The following is a 21,624-nucleotide window of genomic DNA, read 5'->3' on the forward strand; positions in this document are numbered from 1 at the left end:
TTACATTAAAAAAAGAAAAAAAAGACTATTACCTGGAAAATTTTTTGCACAGATAAAATAAAAGTGTCCAACACATCAGGGTTTAGAAAATCTTCTTTGGTAGCAATTCGTCCATTTAAGTAGTAGCTTAATTATTCAAAAAATATTCAGGAAAAAAAAAAAAAACAACCTTTACTTTTTGCTTTTAAGTTAATTGGCCAGACTTGCTCTCCTTCCTACCTCTTTCCACCCCTTGTTTAAAAAAAGGCAGAAGTTCTACTAAGGAGAGACCAAGATGGAAGGGGATCAGTTACTCTGTCTTGAGAAGACACAGTCACCAGTACAGGTACTTGTGGCTTACCTGTCCTTTGGCAAGCATATTGGCTTTAGCTACTTATACGCTCCATGAGTTAAATGATAGTGTGCGTTGATCTTGTAGAAACCACCACATTATTTAAAGTAAGTTAAAATTTTTGTTTTATTCATATTAAAATTATAGTACCGTGCTGCTTGAGACACAGTTTGTTTCTTACTTCAACTATAAAGTCAATTAGCAATTAAATGGGAATAATATTTTGAAAACTAGGTAGTAAGTAAAGCCAGTATAAAGAGCAGGAGACATACTTACTGATGCCATGTAACTGAATCAATCGCTTCTCCCCCAGCCTTGAGGAAACTAGAACAAAAAAATCTATTAGGTTATCACTTAATTCTCATATACATAATTTATATGCACAACATACACACAAGAGTTTTATTTCTTAGAAATGAGCTAGTTACTACTTTAGGATCATGCAAACACAAACTTCCTAACGCAGATACAAATTTTATCTTTGGTGCCATTTGCCCCCAAATCCTTGGTATTCTGAGCCAGTCAATGTTAACTTTTTTGGTAAACCATCTAGTCAGGCAGCAAATCGTTTAATAACAGGCAGACGAATGAGAGTTCTTCACCAGAGAGAAATAGTACTTTTAAGAAAAGTGGTTCTGCTTCCTCGAGCTCTTACCTCCTCAGCATCTTAACAGTCTTTACTCGAGGCTGGCTAACATCAGGACCATAGAGTTTTGCATTTTTGAAAGCAGATTTTCCTAGAAGTTTATGCAACTCAATAAAATCTTCTCCTAACTGCAATCCATCGATGAAAATACCAGCCTTCTTCTGGAAACTGTTAGGTTCTGAAAGAGCAATTGTCAAAGTAATCACCTACTTAGAAATTTCTTATTTAAAAGCAGCATATAAAATCAACAGAGCATTTTTCAAATTACAAAAACTTAGAATACAAAGTTAAGGAAAGGAAAATGTCTAGTTATAAAGAAGATATTCCAGAAAAACAAAAATTTGAATTATATAACTGAAGTATGAGGTGATATTAAAAACAATTTGTGATTAATAATGGAGGTATTAAACCATGGATATTTGGGAAATAGTCTGTATCCATTATTTAATAACCTAATTTGCTTTTTTTAAAAAAAGATTGTGGTTAGGGGAAGACATTTAAAAACCGATTTCTACAATTAAAAGTCTCAGTGAGGAAAGCATTATAAATACATTTGAATGAATGTGACAAACCATTAGCACTTTAGTTAGAGTTTATAAATAAATTCCTTGCAAAAAAGAGTTGAAGAAGACAATCAGGAGCTTGATCCAGGTAGGATTCTAATCTGGGAATTTGAAGCTTGAGCATATCATAAGGGTTGTGATGAGGTTGCTGAGATTAACTGACTAGTTGAGAAACAAAGAAAGGATTAGGAAGGTAAAAGCAAACTGCCTGCTTTACAGTTTTGCTGAGTCCAGCCTGCCAAGCATAATAGGCCTAAGTGACCCTGAAAATCCTAAGGGAACCTGGGAGCTGTGGAAATTGCTGGTTCCATTTAGTCCTCAGCTTGAACATTACATAAACTTGGATTAGCAATAGGTTCTGGGATATACAAAGGAGTTTTCTGCCATAAGCAATTTCAAAAGTTGCGCTGTTATGCACTGTATGGATGGGCTTGGCCAGAAGTGTATTTACTAATATTAAAAAGAATGGATATTTGGGAAATAGTCTGTATCCATTAGTCTGTAGCAACAAATAATGCCAAAGGGCAATCTCCTTATTAAGTTTCTAGGGATACTTACCATTGCCTAGTTCCCAAGAAATGTTGTAACTCTTGGAAGAGCAGTAGTCCAGGAGCAACTGAGCATTAGAACTGTTCCACTGCAGATCTGCTGTTCGTAGTAAGGCATTTAGACCAAAGATCAAGTTCAATCCAGAACAATTTGCAAAAGTATACAGTATATCCACCGAGCTTCCTAAAAGACAAAAGTTGCAATGTAATGGTTAGAGCAGCACTACAGGGGCGAAGGCCTCCAGATTTGCCCTTCATAATGATTTACTATTTCTGTTATTAAACTGAAGGAATCCTTGTCCTAATGAGTGACTAAAATTATGAATAAAAGACAACAAAAGTGGACTGGCGAGTTAATAAAAAAAGTCAGCATAATTTCATTTGCTTCAACTGTTGAATCAAATCCTATGGAAGGTACTAGGAGCTTTGCTCTGGCCCTAGGGTTTTTTCCAAGTGACCTCAGGTGAACTGGGGGAATGACAGCACAGCTGGCCCTCGACATGCGCAAGCCAGACCATCATAGTGAACATAAGCCCCACTCTTCATAGTCTAAATATCTACTAGCAAATTCAGTCACAAAATATTTTGGTAAAAAAAAAAATTGGTAAATTTAAGTATGTTTAAAATAATTTTTTTGAAAAACTCATGTATATGATTAACTTTAAATACATAGAATTTTACACTAAAAACTGGCCCAGGGCTACAGGGCTGTGGTTTCCAAACTTTGTGCCAAGGCACCCTAGAGAGCCACACGGAATTTGCTGACAGACATAGTTGTCAGATTTAGCAAAGAAAAATACAAGACATCTAGTTAAATTTGAACTTCAGATAAATAATGAATAATTTTAGTGTATGTATAATGCAATATTCGATAAATTTAAATTTTTTACTTACAGTAAAAAAATTATTGTTTCTCTGACAGTCAGATTGAACCAAGCAACTCTACTCATGGGGGCACTGCAGAATCTTTTAAAATTGTAAAAGAAACACATCAAAATCTGTTGGACATGATGAGAATTATTACTATTTGGGTGTTTGGACCTAATAACCTAACAACAACTTAATAATTGAAACATTTAGGTATTTCTTTTGGGTGAGGTATGCTGTGAAAAAGAAGCAATGAGTCACTCAAGTGCCGTAAAAGTTCGGGAACTTTTGAATTCAGCTTTTACCTAGTCTGTTATCACTTTTTTGAGATTGGCAACAATGTGATTGATTTTTAGTGTCATCTTTAAATCAGTTATATGCTAATTAAGTTCTTAAGATTTTTCATGTACATTTAGTGATTTGCTATATAGAAGTCCACTCTTGAACTCTCCTAGTTTTTAAAAAAAAAATCTCTGTCAAATTTATACCCTGACTTCTTAAAAGTGACTTTGTTTTTGTTTTCTTTCTAAGTCTTCAGCTTGAATTATTTGGATCACCATAGCAGTGAAACCCTAGATTTAATACTGCTGATGAATGCTGAAGGGCAGAAATGACCCCAAGTAAGGCGTTTTACATATTTTTGATGTTTGCTGTTTCACCATTTCCATAAAATTGCTGCCTGTCATCAAAGCCTCACAGACCCTGGGCTTGCAAAGCTCTCTGAGCCCTGCAGCTCAGCATCCCACTGGATCCTAGGACAGCACCGGCCTTTGGAATTAATTGAGTCCTCCCCAAACCGCCGCCCTCATTTTTCTCTGAGCAAACTGACACCCCCCAAAATGAAGTTCTTTGCTCAATATCCCGTAGCTTTTTGGTGGCAGTGCCATTACTAGAGCCTGTTATAAAAGCCCTGGGACTGCCTTACTTACAGCTATATTTTAGCCTTATATATTGGAGAAAGTGTCTTGGATCAGGAATCATAAGTCCTGAGCTCCAGCCCCAACTCTCCCACTTACAAATTGAAGGGACGACCCCTTTACCCTGCTACAGATCTACAATCCTGAAACTAGTAACTACCTCATAAAACCAAGGTAGAAACAACACATGTGTGAAAACCTTTCGTAAATCATAAACACTCTTACAGATATGAAGCACTGTTGTTGCCTATCCCCTTTACAAAGATTATGCATTTTCAGAAAACATGAAATGTTTGTATTTCCGAGTATTTATTCAACTTATACTTTATTCTTCTTCTATTTTTTCATTTTTCCAAATGCACTGGAATATATGTAGCTTAAAATTCTATTATATGCCCCCTGTAACATAACAGTAACATCTCCTACAGTAAGGAATGTAATCACTGAGTTTAAACCTACTCTTTAAAAAAACAAAAACAACAAAAAAACCATCTGGCCTATTTCCTCCTCAAAATAAGATTAGTAAGAAAACTCATAGCAATTATTCAATTCCCAATCATTATCCAATCTTTTCTCTTACTGTATGAGAGGATGGAAAGATCCCTGGGACAAAGATAATCTAAATGGCACATTAAAAATTGGCACTGACTATTTCTCTGGTATTATTCCATGTACATTCACATGAATGTGTCCAGCATCCAGTGTGAGAGTGGGTGGTGAGGGTGGAGGAGTAGGGTAATGAGGAAGAGAGGTAGAGAAAGAGAACAAAGAATTACTCATTAAATATGATTACTTTAATACGAGAGTCCTTCCTGCGGTCACACCCAGACTTCTATCTGCAACATTGCTTCCTTTTCCTGTCCAAACAGGTTTAAAGTGTGAGTTTATATTTTCATGACAAATGTTTTTGTCACCTTCTACTTAAGTGAAACACACCACGCAATGGGCTCTATAATTAGAAAACTATCTGTTTCTTCTAGGACACCCATTTTAAAGGTGTAGGTCACTAAGCAATTAATGAGTTCTTGCTGCAATAGACTATTACTATCTCTTCCATCATATGATGCCACCCTAAGATACTCAGGCATTACCAGCCTCAGCCATGAAAGCAGAACAATGTGTGGAAACATCTATTGGCTTCTGAGATACTTATCATTATAATGAGTTGGTACCCAGAATAAACACAGTAGTTTCCTATCTATATGTTTCCAAGACATGTAGATTAAAATAGAGAATTTCAAACCAGAGGTCGAATGTTTCCAAATATAAATAAACTATCTGTATCTGTTGTACATTTTAGCAGTGCCAGCACGGTGGCTGGAGTTATACTGACATAATTATGACATAGTTAGTAAAGGCAATTTCCCTTGGTATAGAAACTATGAATGTCCAAGTCCCAGAGGCAGGAAAAGATGTTGGAAACCTGCCATCTTGGTTCCAGAAAGATCATGTGAGGTAGCAAAACTTTTTTAAAGAAAAATTGATGATAAACTGGTGTAATGTTTAACATGATAAAAAAAAAAAAGCAAGAATCTATAGATTACCTAATACTCTGAGGTCTTCTCTCAGTAGGCCTATATCATAATGATTTATTTATTACAAGTGAGACTTTGTTGCCGTGGGTCTCTTGTACTTTTATTACTCCTTTAAGGGATCTGAGATGGCCCTGCTTTATGCCACTCAACCAAAGATCATATTATTCATGTATCAGTGTATTCACCCATCCCCAGCTTTAAAACACAAAAAAAATAATTTAGAGAACTACATTATCTATTAGCACATAACCTATTTTCTCATTTCTTATATGTCACATTTTTTCTGTCCTTTATAAATAAAAAATATAAAAATAAAAAATCTATTTGACACACTGAAATCCAGATGTTATACAGTAAAATCTTATAAAGATAAAAAATTTACTTTCAATAATGTACTTTTAGAAATGTTGACTAACCCAAATTAACTTCAAGATAATCTATTTTTAAAAAGTCAGAAGAAGACAGACAGTATCTGAGCAGGTTATTTTCTTAACTGAGATCTGGGACAACATCATCCCCTAGATAGATATAAAACATTAACTTTCAGATAAAAATTCATTTCATAGTTAAATAAGGCTCACTTGTTTCAGTTGCTTTAAAGCCCTTTGTAACAATGTCATATCATTCTGAAGACTGGAAAACTGTTTCAGTGGATGGAAATAAATTTCTGGTTAGTTGAGCTAGTCCTGTGTTTTGCAAAGCCACGGAGGAAAGAAAAAGAGAGAGCTGCTTGACGGCCAAGACTGTCTGGTCTGAGCCAGGATTCCCCTGCTTAATGATACACCAACTTATAATAGGGGTTGCTTCTGGGAGGGAGAGAGAATGGACAAGGTGTAAATGCTTTTTGCATTTTATTCTTCACACTTTTATATTTTACTTTTACACAAGGAATGTATTCATCTTCCTTGATTTCTTAGTTCTTCAGAAAAGTTTAGGTCATTATTAGCTTGTGAATGAATGATTTTTATATTTCATTCTGTGGCTAGTAGGTAAAGTCAGGTGAAGAAAAGAAAAGAAATTGGGGGGTTCAAATTTTCCCATTAACTCTTGATAATATTTGAGTATTATGCAGCTTTGTACAATTGCTATAGGGCTTATTAGATTCAAGCCCAAGTTCAAGTTATCCAAATATTTTAGGAGCTGGGACACCTGCAGGGTGCTGTTCATTCCTTACTTGAGTAGGTGCTATTCTTGAACTTTTTCTGATACTGTTCTCTGAGTAGCAATTGCTCCTGGAATGGCCATTCCAACTGTAACCTCTTCTCCACATCAGAAGGGATGAATCCAGATTTGCAAATATCTGCAAATGGAAGATAATTTAGAGAATCTATTTTCACATTGATGAGGTTGAAATCCTATACATTTATTTAGTTGGCTATTTATGTGACTAAAATAGGACAATTAAGTTTCTGTTTGTTAGGTATGAAACCAGAGAAAATATATTCTGTTACGTATGCCAATTTTCTGGCTACCTGGTCACCACCAAAACAAAACAAAAAAAACAAAACAAAAAATACCCAAAGGGCAGGTTTCCTAAGAAATATTGGACACAGGTACAGTGGATATAATTTCAAGTTATTTAACAATTCAGAAGGCTCCTCAAAAACTTGGAATTACCAGAGAATCCCACTGAAGAAAACATAATTCAGTTCTCTTAAGGTTCCCCTTCAAAACACATAGAAATTTGTTTTATGCGGACTGTATCTGATATGTGGTGATTTCCTCTTGGCATAATGGTAGGCAGGAAATGTTGACTTTTTTTCCTTCAAATTCGGTAGCATCAAAGTTTCTGAGATCACAACATGTGCACTTGGAAAATCCACCACTATCCTGTCAGACAGACTGTGTTTCTTTATCACAAGACAGCAGGGATGCTGGGTGCTTGCTGCCAGGGCTGGCTAACATGCCAACCACTTCCTTTCTGAGAAACCGCACATTCTGGTTTTCTGGCAGCCAGTGCCTTATCCATCCCCATGCTCACAAAGAATGTTTCAGAGGCACTTGGATAATCCCAGGGACCACCCCCACCCCAAACAGGATGAAAAAAGTTAATGAGCAAAGGACAGTTTCCGGACAGTTTCTGGTCTACACTTATGAGACATATGACTGGTGGGAAAGGGCCAAATCTAACCATAAACTATTTCAACGTATTATTTCAAGAGAATCCTCCTGTTTTTTTTTTCTAATTACTATTCTATCAATTTTGGCCCAATTACTGATTAACTGTTCTAAATACTTCCTAAATGAAAAAAATAAACAGAAGGAAAATGTGTAACATATGAAAAAATGAAATGTTCATTAATATATACATTATACATATATTACTATAATTCGTAATGTATATGATATTTAAAAAAATTTTAAGATAATGATTTAACTTCCCTTTGATGTCTGTATGGCACTTAATGAAAGATGGGGCAAATCCTCGTGGCTCCCTAGGGGCAGGTTTCCCAGGTGAAGCTCACAGACTTCCAATATCAGACTTACCCGAGGAGCTTGCTAAACTGGGAACTAAGGTTGGAGCTCAGGTATTCAAATATTCAAACTCACTCCAGGAGATTATGTATAGTCAATAAAGTTTGAGAATCATTGCTCAATAAATCAAGCCTTAAAATCCTCTCTTAGGAGCAGAGTATGTCTCACGTCCTCTTGGTATGCCTTTCATCCACATTCTAGTTCCACAATAAATGGGTTTCAACCCATTACATCTTCAACTGGAAATTACTCTCTTCAGTTTGAGACATTTCTACCCTCATGCTCCCTCTAGGCAGCTCTGTCCTTCAGCTACTTTGTTGTTCTATTTACGCAGTTAACTCTCAGTCCTGCGCAGCACACCTTGTCATGGGAGGGCTCACATTTCATGAAAGCATCAGGAGAAGGAAACCTGCTCCTCTTTCTGTGTAGGCGCCTCCACGGGTCAGTTGGGAGCCCTTCATTTCTTATTGAATGCTCATGACTGACTCAAATTAAGAAAATATGTGGTTAATCTTTAAATTTTTTCACCTTGCTTGGATTGAGATTGCCAGTAACTTCTCTCTTCAAAGCTTGGTTCCTTCTTGGGATCAAAAATTAGAAAGTCTGTCTTGGTGCCACCAAATCTCAGGTATGCAGGAGACAAACCTCTGGCCAAAGTACGAAGCTTTGCAGAACTGTTATGAAGACAAGCAAGAAATTAAAATGATTTTTTCCAAGATCATCCAGTCAAACAGGTTTACTTCCTTCTCTTTCGGTGGACCTATTTCTTCGTGTCTGGCTATACAGGCCTTGGAGAGAGAAGTCATGTTGCTATATTAGGGGAATCGTCTCAATCCGAATGTTTCTAATTGCGAGGTTGCTCTTCTAGGCACCTGGAGGCAACCTGGAGCTTTTCGGCAAGAGGTTGTATTTTAACTTGACAAGTAGAATAGTGTTCAGTGCTTTCAAAAAACTCATAATGTCTTATGATTGATGGAGGAAAAGAGGTGAGAGAGTGAAGATGACAGGAAAGATGACTCTGTGTTTCTTTGAAAAATAGATTGTCTTCAAAAATTTATGTTCCCAGAGAAGTTCACAAATGACTTATGATTCTCCCTTCTCTCCCTAACTACCCCCCCCAAGAAAACAATCTTTTTTAATTTAAGTCAAATAGCTTAGAATTATATAAGATTCCAATTCCTATCATTGACACCTCCAATTTGAGCAATTCAAATGCATATCTCATCAAGCCAAAAATGCTCCTGATAGGTGCCTGTCAGGTGCTCAGCATGGTACCAGATGCTACAGAATGGAATTAGAAGGATTTATAATCCCTTCCCTCAGAAGGATGAAGATGTCATGAATATTTAAGTGAACAAAACTAAGAAAGCAGAAGACCCAGGTAACAGGGACCCCTGCCAAACTTTTCTGAAGTCTCACGTATGTGATCCTGGCCACGCTGCTCTCTGGAATGCTCTTAAAACACATAAAATCAATGCTGTGTAGTTCTCGGATTGGCCCGATTTTAGTTTACATCTGGGTTTATTTCAAATCAAAAAATCTTTCCAGGAAAAATATCTAATTGCCAATATCCTAGTAATTAAAGACCTGACCTAAAATTTAAAATTTTAAGATGTGCTCCTGCTTAACTATATATAGTGCTATGAAAAATTTTCAAAAGATTTATTTGTGCTTAGAAAAGAGAAATTGAAAGATGGAAATTAACGAAAGAATAAATATCCTGCATTAAAAAACCTCACCAAGTCCTCCTCACCATTTATATTCGTTACTTGAGAGCTTAGAATTGTACTATCTAGGCACTTTTTCCTTCATGAGCCTGTTTCTCCACAATTTTTTTTTTTAAATTATGTTATGAAACTATTTATTTATTTAAAGTTAAATATGCCAATATTATATGTTAAAACATTTTCTTTGACCTAAAAGTTTATTTTCTAGGAGTCTATGGATCTTAAAAGAAGTTAAAGTATTTTCATGAGCCCTTGAACATATGTGGGTCTGGCACGAGCAAGTGTAACACAAAGCGAGACTTCAGAAATGTAATCGACCTGGAATTCGCCCTGACTGAAATACCTGACAGCACCAGAACTCTAGAAGGATGGCATCTGCCATGGGGTTCTCAAAACCACTTAAAAATAAATGGAGATGCTAACTTGGACTAAGCAAGGATTCGGAAAAAAACCAGTTCCATTCTGCTATAAACCCAAAGAAATAAACTGTAGGGAGGAGGAATAGAGCATTATTGTTTAATGGGTACAGTTTCAGTTCGGAAGGTGAAAGTTCTAACATGATGGTAGTGATGATTGCACCATAATGTGAATGTATTTAATGCCAGTGGACTGACTACATGCTTAAAAATGGTTAAAATGACAAATTTTGTTTAGTATATTTTACCACAATAAGATGAACAAACTGTAGACATAGTGTCATTTCAACAATGAAAACAATACCTACAGAAGGAGATAACAGTGATTACTGTGTGGTAAGATGGATGATAGACTCTTTTCTATTGCTTTTTTGTATTTTACAAGTTTTTTATAATAAGCACATGATAATTTATACAGGGTGGTTTAGTGAGTGTGTTTCTGTGTATGTATGTGTGTGTGTGTGTGTTTAAGAATAGACGAAGAAACAAAAATTTACTTAAAGGAGACATAGCCGTCCATTAAGTTTTCAATAAATATTTACCACAGGCCCACTTTGTGGAGGCATCATGCTCATTGCTGGGGATACGACAGCAAATGAGACAGACACAGCTGCTGTCCTCATGTAATTTATAGTCTAATGATATAGATGAACAAGTAAACAGGCAATTCCCAAACGGTGCTATGAGAACAAAGGGGACATTAACCGAAACTTTGGGCTGGGGGCAAGGGGTGGTTAGAGGTTTCCCAGGGGAAGGGCCTTCACTGTTGGACATCTGCAAGGAATAAATCTCATCCAGATCAAAGACAGTGAGGTGGGATCGAAGGAAGTATTCCAGGTGTAGGAAAAAGTCTATGCAAAACTAGAGGTCTAAGAGCATATGGCACCACTGAAGGGCTGACAGGTGTGTGCAGAGCCTAGAGAGTGGAGCGTGGAGTTGCTGGGAGAGGATAAACTCCAGAGGCAAGCAGGACCATATCGAGGAAGGCCCGTAAGTCGTCATGTCTAGGAGTACAATGGGGAGCTGTGGAAGGATTCAAAGCAGTGGAGTGAGCTCACCAGACTTTTATTTTAGAAAAGAATCTCAGGCTGCAGTGTAAATAAATGAATAGCAGGACCAAGACTGGGGTCATGTTAATGTGGACAGAAAGTAATGGGCTGAGGTGGGGTGAGGTCATGGAGAGAGGCGGATAAATTCAAGATACATGTGGAGGTAGAAACACTGGATTTGGTATTTAATTGGATGTGGGAGAAGAGTCAAGAATTACCTATGGGAAGCATCTTGGAAGAAGGTAATATTATTTGCCGAGATGAAGAATATGTGACAGCTTAGAGATAGGGATGAAGGGGTGGGGGAGGGGACTCAGTTTTGTAGAATTCTAGATGCCAATGCAACACTTGCCCTTTCATCAGGCTGAAACATGTTTCCATCAGGCCTTTGGCCATGTGTGTCTGGAGCTCAGAAGATACACAGGTAAGGTATTAGGATGGAGAGTCCTCAGTCCGAGTCGGTGACTAGTAACCCCAGCTCACAGATGAGGAGCCATGGCCCTAAAACTGATACAAGGCACTTCCTCAGAGTCACTCCAGGATGATCTTGTTCTACTGCCTTTGGCCAGATGCTGATTCTGGTCCTTGGCATTTTGGTTGTGTTTGATGGTAGAGGAAGCTCATTTATATCAGTGTGAATGGTATTTGTAAACTGGTGAGAGGCTGGTGCTCTCTGGGAAGTGGAAGTAAAACTAGCACCAAGCAGAAGGAGCTGTGGCATTATAGATGTGCATTTGTGCACGGCTGGGGGCAGATGCCTGAGGATAGGTATTGAATGTACCACCTTGGGTCACTCTCCATCACATTGTCCTACCTTTATTTCCTTTGCAGCATTCACCGCTCTGAAATTAGCTCATTATTTGTTTCTCTGGTTTACTATCTATGCCAGACCCTCCCCTGAAGTAAAAGCAGAGACCTTACCTGTCTGGCTCATCAGAATCTCTGTAGCACCTAGAGAAGCATCTAGATTAGTGCCTGGCACACAGCTTGTGCTTAATAAATACTGTTTAAGTGAATGAACAGTCAAGTCCAGCCTGCTGAAAGGGCAAGTGGGGCCAGACAATTTCGTTTTCTAAACAAAATTGAAACCCAATGAATGCTATGGCTCCTGCCAAGTAAAGGAAATCACATGCTTCAAAGTATTAGTATTTAAGGACCTTTCTGTTTGTCTTCTTTGCAATGGAATATTTTCTTATTTTGAGAATACAATATTTATGCTCTCTGACAAAAATCAGATTTAAAACAGCTGTAAAACATGTCAAAAAAATTGATCAAAGGTACAGTATTTCTATCATACACAGGAACAAGAAAGGGGAAAAAAAAAATCTACCACCACCACAGTGCCATGGAAATAACAAAAGGATATTCCATTTCCGGAACAGATTGTTAGGGGAAAGAAAAGTCTGCAGGTATTTTTATCTTACCTTATGTAAAAATAAGTTGCTTATGTCTGACACAAAAGCAAAGGTGTGCTGGAACCGGCTTTGTACTGGTTCCTACTACCTCGTGAGAGCCAGTGGTTAAACTTTGAGAACCCCTGTTAAACTGCTGGAAGTTAGAGATCAGCCATGGTGGGATTATTTATACCACAAAAATAAGGGAAAAAACTGACATCAGTCTCCCTCCTCCTAGAGATCTGGTTGTTAAACATTTCCTAGCACACTCCTGCAGAAAGAGTAATTCAAGCCATGGAAATAGGTGAGACCACTCAGATTACATGAAGTACAACAAGGTCTAGGTCTAAAGTCTGAGGAACATCAATGTTTAAGACAAGGTAAAGAAAGAGATGGGGAAGAACTGTTAGAGAGGTGGGGGACACCCCTGGAAATGGAAATGACACCTACCCAAAGGGATGAGAAAATGTTTCAATTGTCAGCATTGCTAAATGCTTCCAGAAGACTGTATTAATTTGCTAAAGCTGCAGTAACAAAGTACCACAACTAGGTGGTTTAAACAAGGGAAATTTGTTGTTTTATAGTTCTGGAGGCTAGAAATTGATAATCAAGGTGTTGGCAAGGCCATGCTCCCTCTGAAGGCACTGAGGAAGGATCTCTCATAGCTTCTGGTCATTCCTTGTAGCAGCATAACTCTAATCTTCACATGGCATTCCTTCTGTGTGCATGTCTGTCTCCAGATTCCCCTTTTTAGGACATCAGTCACATTGGATTAGGGCTTAGCCCATTCTGATATGACCAATTCTTAACTAATTGTGTCTGCAATGAAACTATTTTCAAGTAAGTTCACATAGTAAGATACTAGAGGTTAGGAATTCAACACATAAATTTTTTGGAGGACGTCCAAAAATTCAACCCATAACAGAAAGAATAAGATAAGGATTGAAAAGTGTTCATTAGATTTTGTAATAAAAGAAGGTCATTGATGATGTTGGAGAGATTGGCTTGATGACACAATGATGGGGTCATCATGAGAGTGGAACAAGGAAGGAATGGGCAGTAAGGAAAGCTCCAAAGGGGGAAGAGAGAAAGAGGGCAGTTTCTCCAAAGGCATATGTGCAGGGAGGTGTTTGGGATGGGAAAGGCTGGAAGATGTTTCTATACTAAGAGATAAAAAGAACGAGGTTAAAGATACAGGTAAGAGAAGAAATGACTAATAGAACAAAGTCTTTTGGGAAGTAGGAGGGGACAGGATTCAGAGCAGAGCAGAAGAACTGGCCTAAGAAGAGAGAAAGGAAGAAAGGTGGACATAGCCGTGATATGTCTGCAGTTTTGATGTCAGGAAGAAAAGGAAGTTCCTGTCTAGTGACTTCACTTTCTTTGGGAAACAGAAATGTGTTCACAGGCTATAAGTGATGAGGTAGAGATGGGATCAGAGTTTTAAAGGAAGTAGAGAATGAGGGAGGCAGGGAGGTGAAGAGTTAAGGGGTAGCACTAAGAGCCAAGTAAGTCTGGAGGCCAAGAATTTATAGTGTGACATCAATCTGCATGGCTGGGAGATTCCCTTCCACCCCCACGGGCTCAATAGCCCAGCTAAATAGGGCAGACACTGAGGCTCGAAGGAGAGGCAAATACATAAATATGGTTTATTAACATGTATTACAATTCATGATCAAATAATATCTTTCATTTTTAGAATTTATGGCCACCCTAAAGATTCCAAAGAGGGAAAATATAGTCAGAGTAAGTTAGGTTTAGGATGTTAACAGGAAAAATGGGGCAGGGATATGGGAATATTATCACAAAAGTGGTTCATATGATAAATCAAAAGTCCGAAATAAGAAGCCCTGATACCGAAGAAGTAGAGAGAAGAGGAAGCTGTTCAGTGGAGGTACTTAAAAAATAGTCGTGGTGGGATCCACAGAATGAAAGAGCTAAGAGGGTACGAAGTACAGTCCAAGAATGAGAGATTTTAACTTAAGATTTCAGATGCTGAAAGATTCTTAGTGATAAAAAGAGTCATTTCACGGCTGTGACATTAAATGGCTGCAGTGAAGTGAAGCAGTGTGTGCTAGTAAGCTAGTTCCTTGAAAAAAAGTGACATATTTTTTAATGTTTGCCAATGTCCATGGTGTAAATATTCCCACCAGGGCTGATTTCAAGCTACCAGTGTTGATATCACTGAATAGGGAGTTGGAAAGAGATGCACACATTTCACAGCTGGTGCAAGCTGGTTCCAGTAGAGCACTGAGTAAAGGTTGTTTTAAAAAGTAGGCCAAACGGCCATAGCACTGTGAACAAGTCTTGATCTCATCTGATCTCAGAAGCTAAGCAGGGTCGGGCCTGGTTAGTACTTGGATGGGAGACCACCTAGGAATACCAGGTGCTGTAGGCATTGGAAAAAAAAAAAAAAGTGGTCAAGACATGGAAACAAACAAGTGTCCTTCAATAGGTGATTGGATAAAGAATATGTGGTACATATATACAATGAAATATTACTCAGCCATAAGAAGAGATGAAATACTGCCATTTGTGGCAACAGCATGGCTGGATCTTGAGATAAGCATGCTAAATGAAATAAATCAGATGGAAAAAGTCAAGAATCATAGGATTTCACCCATATGTGGGATATAAAACTGAAAGCAACAAACAAGACAAAATCTCATAGACACAGATAACAGTTTAGTGGGTACCAGAGGGGAAGGGAGGAGAGAAGAGGTAGGAACGGGCAAAGGGGGTCAAATATATGGTGATGGAAGTAGATTTGACCTTGCATGGTAAGCACACAATGCAATATACAGATGATGTGTTATAGAATTGTACACTTGAAACCTATATAATTTTATTAACTAGTGTCACCCCAATAAATTTACTAAAAAATGTGGGTGTGAAGAAATTGAGAGACAGTTTATTCAAGTGGACTTGAAGTTACCTAGGATGATGGTGGGATGTGGGAGTGGAGAAGAAACTGTGAGATTGGTACCAGTCTTTATCAGTAAAGAGAAGTGAGTGAGAGGGGAGCAGTGTGTGTTGACGAGGAGCATAGGATGAGAGCCAGCCGTGGTGACAGTGAATCTCACATTGGAGTCAGGACAGTCATCTTTGGCATGCATCAGATTAGTCCAAACTGAGTGTTTTGAGCACTTCGCATAGATTATTTCATTTAATCCTAAAACAACCCAATGAGGCAGGTATCATTATCTACATTTTACAGACAAGGAACTTGAACAAAAGGAGGGAAATAATTTGCCCAAGGTAATGAGCCAATAAGGATTTGAACCATAGCAGTCTGGAGTTCAAATTGATGGGCAGTCATTTAGAAACTGCACTGGGGAATGAGACAAAGGCTGCAGCATGGGAGAAGGCCCAGCTTCTGCTCCAAAGGGCTACTTCAGAGAAGGAGCCACGACTACTTCTTTGCTTGGGTCTTCAGAGAGGAGCCAAGCTTTGCTAGGGCAAGGAGGTGGCAGGAATAGTATAGGAGGATGGAACAGGGTTACCATGCAAAGGGCTCTAGGGAGCACAATGGAAAGTTTGGGAGGGGAGAGAAGAATGAGTACTCAATCGGGGGGAGCACTTCTGAGGTCAGAAAATGTGAGTCTATGCATGGCTCTCATTGTTCTCAGTCCCGTTTCTCTCTGGTTACTTCTGTCAGCAGCAGGCAAAGAGAGGGCCTCTGGCTCATTCCAACATTGGTTATTAAAACATGCACTCGACACTGTTAAGTGCTTTACCAAATATTAAAAGCAATTTTATCAATGAAGATGCAGGAATCTGATTATTGAAAGTTAGTATTAATAAATAGTTATCCAATCGGCAAAAAGGGATGAACTTTGCTGAAGAAAAATAAGCAAATCTTATGAAAAGCAAGCTAATTATTACTGCAGTCGCTGTTTAGCACCACATTTTTGCTCTGTAGTACTGTCATCACTGCCACTGACTTGGTACTCTACACTGAAATGGGGACTGCACCACCCAGTACAGTAACCACTAGCCACATGTGGCTGTTGAGCACTTGAAATGTAGCTAGTCTGAATTGAGATGTGCTGTGAGTAGAAAATATATACCAAATCTTGAAGACTTGGTTCGAAAAAGAATGTAAAACATCTCATTAATATTTTTATATTGATTACATGTTGAAATATTATTTTAGATAGTTTATGTTAAATAAAATATATTATTAAAATTAATTTCACCTGTTTCTTTTTACCTTTTTTAAACATGGCACTAGAAAATTTTTAATTACATACATAGCTTGCATATGAGGCTCACGTTCTGTTTCTATCGAGCAGTGCTGGTCTCAACCCTCCCATCCTTGAGGTCTAGGGCATCTTTAGAGCTTTGCATAGTCAGGCTTAGGAAGTTCTTGATTGGGTTGTTGATTATACCTCTGGGAAGAGGGCAAACCTAATGATGCTTCTTTACAATTCTGGATTGTTCTATCATTGTCATTTAAATTCTGTGTACTCTATGTTTTCTAAATGCAAATGTGAAAAAAAAAAACACATCTGTTTGTCATCATGGGAAATAGAACCATGCCGTCTGATTAAATTTGATTAGGCCTCTTGGGAGGCACTTTAGAGGTACCCCAATCCTCTGCTCTCAGGTCAGTGCTTCTTTTCATTATATCAATCTTCCCAATTTGTGTCTGGACAATCTTCTTCTACAGTATCCTACCCTGTTGCCTTTAAAAAACTATAAACTGCTTTACTTTTTTGCGTGTAATCTCGGTTCTGCAATTAGCTTCTGTTTTCAAATTCTGCTCCTTCCTGTAATGGCTGGCTGACCATGAGCAAGTTATTGTATCTCCCTAAGGCTCAATCTCTACATTTTTATAATGGGGATAATAATAGTACTGACCTCAGAGTTTCGTATCAAGGACTAAATTAATACCTCAGAGGTGCTTAGAACAGGGCCTGGCATATGACAAAGGCTCAATTAGCATCAGCTAGGTTTATTATCCTCTCCTTCTTATTACTTCGGCTTTCATTTGCTCAGCTCTTGCAGTCTTCACCAGAGCATCTTCATTTTTGAGGAACTGTAATAAAACAAGGCTCATCTCACCCTCTGCTCTTGTGAACAGATATTAAGCTAAGTGTTGTCTTCTGAGATGAAAGCTAAATGTTTTGTCAGCTGAGAAGGCCAAGATACTCTGGGAACTGTGCTAACCATCCTGGGGAGTCGGATCCTCAGACCCTAATTCAAAAGCTAGGTCTTAGATGAGAAGGAGAGGGAGCTCTTGCCTGTTTGAGCTGCAGTCTTTTAGATCTCAGCTAGGAAGAGAGTGGGTGTGCTTGCAGATGCCTCTTGGGACATCCTTGAAGACAGCTTTTGCTAAAGAAGGAACCTGGAGTAGCCAGGAGCCAGCCCTGGAGAGAAGCCCACATGAATAGTAATACACTGTTTGGTAAACCAAAAAGCAGTTTAATTGATTGCATGCTATGCTTTTTTGGTTTTCATTATCAGCCATCCTTTAACAAAAAGCTGGGGGCCAGAGAGGAAGAAACAGTGCTTTGGGAAATGAAGAGACTAGGTTTAAGAAGAGGCAAAGGTATCGCACTCACTAAATGGCAGACTGGAAGTTCTGTGTGTATTTGGGCGGGTGGCGGGGGGGTGTGCGGGGTGGGAGTGGAGTTAGGTGCTAGTCAATTGTTTAGTTTGACTACAGGGTGATCAGGCCTGGCCCCCAAAAGTACGTTTTTTTCTTTTGGACCAGTTTCTCCAGGAAGGAATCCCTAAATGCCCTTCCTTGGGGGAGAGGTGGGCATATGCTGGCTTCAGCAGCAAAATAGGACTTGAGTTCTCACAGTTCATTAAGTGGTCATTTACTTATCTCTCAGTTTTCAGTCAAGTACCCTCACATCCTTTCTTCTCATGTCACCCTCTCCCCTCAAGCTAGGGCTGGGGCCTCAGATATGGAGCCTTACACTTCAGTGTTTCTCCAGAGTAATCTTTCTGTCTCCCAACCGGCTGCTTCCTGTATCAGCTTTTTATCTCTAGAGGGGAGGACAAAAAAATGAGACTTCTCTCCACCAGGAAATTCTCCCTCTCCTGCCGCAGGGGGAAAGATGGAGGTTAACTCCATGATCAAAAGAAACACACAGAGAACTGGTGAATGGTTAGCAAATATTTGACATTTTTCAGAAAGATGCAATTAGCTTAAATTACGAACGCTTTGTGTCAAACACTGTGCTAAATATTTATGTATTATCTCATCAAATCCTCATAACAATAGGAGAAAGTTTTTACAGAAGTTTCATTCTAGAGGCGAGGAAATTGAGGCTGGAGTTGCCAGGTAACGAAGCCACTCAGCTTTGGCAGAGTTGGGAATCAAGCCAGTGTAATCTGACTGCCAATTTCTTAACCAGTAGGCTACCTGCTTTTATTTGCAGAATAAATGACTCAAATTAGTAATGACACAGGAAGGACAGGATGTAGGCATTTGGCAATGGTGAGATTCCCAGCTGCCTGGGTTGGTTGCAGTGTAGCCATCTCTGGAGGCTCTTATGACCTAGATGAGTGGCTTAGATGGCCTGGGACCTCTGTAGTCTCCCCAACTTGGGATCAGCCTGCATTCATGGGGGTAGGGGCCAGTGTACCAGGTTTGGTCTTTCCCAGTTGAGACAGATATTACAGCCGATAAAGCAGTGCCACAATTTTCAGCCTCATCTTGGAGAGGTATTTTTTTAATAAGGCTCTGTAAGTCACTGCAATAGCCTTCCAGGTCTCATTTTTTTGATATTTAGATTTTTTAAAAAAGCGTAGTATAGGAAATCTGTAATTTGTGCTCAATTTAGCTGTGAACCTAAAACTGCTCTTTAAAAGTTATTTAAAATACATATATCATATATAATTTAAAAATTTTAAAATATATATGTAGAGTAAGTAAGCTTATTCTTTAAGGTCTTTTCCATTTGACCGTGTGTGTGTGTGTGTGTGTGTGTGTGTGTGGTGTGTGTGTGTGTGTAAAACCTTCCTAACAGTTTAAGAGACAGAAACCTGGTCCACAGTCTCACTTGTCCTACACCGTGCAGCAAATTCAAGCGCTCACAGCCCTCCAGGTGCACTTGCCCGGGTCCCTCTTCCGGGCGTTGCTGGGGCAGTTGGGAAGTTTCTCCGATTTCTGTTTCTCTTTAATACTTGGCTCTTAGTTGGCACTCGGTGAGCACTTGCTGAATGAATGAAGTCGGGAGGCAAGCGCAGTATGGAGGGAGGGAGGGAGCGATATATATACATATATATCTGGGAGCATAGAGATGATATGAGATGATGAGGAGGAGATAGAGGCAGAGGAGGAGGAGGAGAGAGAGAGAGAAATATATATATATATATATATATATATATATATATATATATAGTTGTTAGAGAGCATATATATATAAGAAACGGCAAAAGAGAATAAAAGCGATGAAGAGAGGAGAGAGCGCGAAAAAATGAGTTCGTGACAGAAAATACAAGAAAGGACCGGGACCGGCGGGCAAGGCGCTTCGTCCAGAAAGGTTAGAACCGTCAAAAATAATACTGGCGCCGACATGACAGAACCAGGTCTCAACAGGGCAACCTGTCATGCCCGGCGGAGAAGTCCAGCCCAAGCAACCCTGTTTGTCTTTGGACGTGGGTGGAAGTCCTGGGCTCCTGGCGCGAGAGACAACGAGTGCGCGTGGCCCTCAGGGAGTAGCAGGGGTGGTGGCGGTATGGTAATCTCTGGGAGCTTTAGGAATGTAGCGACATCTGGTCATCCTCCAGCTGGTCAACTGCGAGAGTTGCAGCAGCAAGAGGTCAAGTCAGTATCACCTCTCCTTCGCTGAACCACAGCGTCCTTTTCTCCTTTTCTCCTCCACCCGTCTGCTCACCAGTGCCTCCCAGACGCACCTCTCCTCCCACTGCTCCTCTTCTCCGCCTCCCCCGCTCATTCCCACTTCCTTGCACGCTTTCCCCTCGGTGGCGGTCAGGTCCACTTATGAAATCACTCACACGCATTTGAAAGGTGCAGACATGGCTAGGATCCAAGCGCCCAGGAAGCCTGGGAAGAGAGCGCCCTGTGAGGAGCGCAGGGCATCCCAGGGCAGCTTCCCGAAGCACAGCGTCCTATGCGCTCTAGTGGCAACACCACTGTTTTCCCCTTCCAGGTCCCATTCGGGTGGCGCTAGGTCTTCTGGCCCTTAACTAAAGCCTTCAGTTGAGGATTCATCTCTTGTCTCGTCATCTGACTTGCTTGTCACTTGAGCCTGCCAAAATCTGATTAACCCTTGTGTCCTCTTGCCAGCGAGCTGTTTCCCAAGCATCTTCCTTTTGCCTGAAAGATCTGACCTGGGCATTGGCAAACCTGTAGCTGGAAGGAACACCTCCAAAAATTCCTTATCAACTTCTCATGAAAACCGCAGTTAGCAGAGCCTTAAAGCATCCGGTGCTCCAACATCTAAAACTCAGGACATGAAGGCTCCAAACAAGTGTGGGGTAGTGGCTGTTCCTTGAATTTGGAGCCTTTACCAAATTTCTCCTCTGTACATTCATCTTTAGCTGTTGGTCAAATTTTTCTTTGGTTTTCCTTTGAGACTTACATTGATATATAACAAACACCATGCACTTAAGGCTTGCTATATGGCTGATACCCTAAAAGGTGCTTTATCTGTATTCTCTTACTCTTCACAACTCTGCCAGGTGTGCATTATCCTTATTTTACAAGAGAAACCAAGCTCTGAGACATTAACATGTCCAAGTGTCAGAACTGGGATGTGAAGGTAGTTACACAACCCGAAGCAGATAGTGGCCTGTCTCAACTGAAATGCAACTTCCTCAAAGAATCTTTGCCTGAAACTCCGGGCAGCTGACATCTCCTGGTGACACCATGACAGCCTCTTCAACTTGCTAGAACATACCACATTTGTTAGCACTATAAATGTTGGTCTATGTTGGTCTCATCTGCTAGATTATAAACTCTGTGAAATCAGAGGCAAGATTTGTCTTATCTACTACACTCATCAAACCCATGGCATCGCACTTGGCACTTAGTAGGTATCCAATAGATATTTGTTGAAGAAACACATAACACCAAAACCTTTAGAATTTTCCACTTAGATTGCATCATCAATAAAGCAATAAATAAAAATGAATTGTTTGAAATTTATATCTAGTTTGAATAGATCTGTCTATTCT

At 39.4% G+C, this 21,624-nt stretch overlaps 1 protein-coding gene and 1 pseudogene across 1 annotated transcript in view; one reads left to right on the top strand and one right to left on the bottom strand.

Annotated features, from left to right (window-relative positions):
- Nucleotides 1–21,624, bottom strand: part of HPSE (heparanase) — a 33,425-nt gene that overhangs the window by 11,353 nt on the left and 448 nt on the right. The window contains exons 2-7 of the mRNA XM_039845617.1: nucleotides 8,411–8,556; nucleotides 6,582–6,707; nucleotides 2,099–2,272; nucleotides 987–1,155; nucleotides 608–655; nucleotides 33–126 (exon numbers count right to left, since the gene is read on the bottom strand). Coding sequence (XP_039701551.1) covers nucleotides 33–126; nucleotides 608–655; nucleotides 987–1,155; nucleotides 2,099–2,272; nucleotides 6,582–6,707; nucleotides 8,411–8,556 — 757 coding nt within the window. The remainder of the gene's footprint in view (nucleotides 1–32; nucleotides 127–607; nucleotides 656–986; nucleotides 1,156–2,098; nucleotides 2,273–6,581; nucleotides 6,708–8,410; nucleotides 8,557–21,624) is intronic.
- On the top strand, nucleotides 14,744–14,863 carry LOC120588532 (uncharacterized; annotated as a pseudogene).

The sequence above is a fragment of the Pteropus medius genome, unplaced genomic scaffold (genome assembly GCF_902729225.1).
Source record: "Pteropus medius unplaced genomic scaffold, Ma_sr-lr_union100, whole genome shotgun sequence".
In the NCBI taxonomy this organism is placed as follows: Eukaryota; Metazoa; Chordata; class Mammalia; order Chiroptera; family Pteropodidae; genus Pteropus; species Pteropus medius.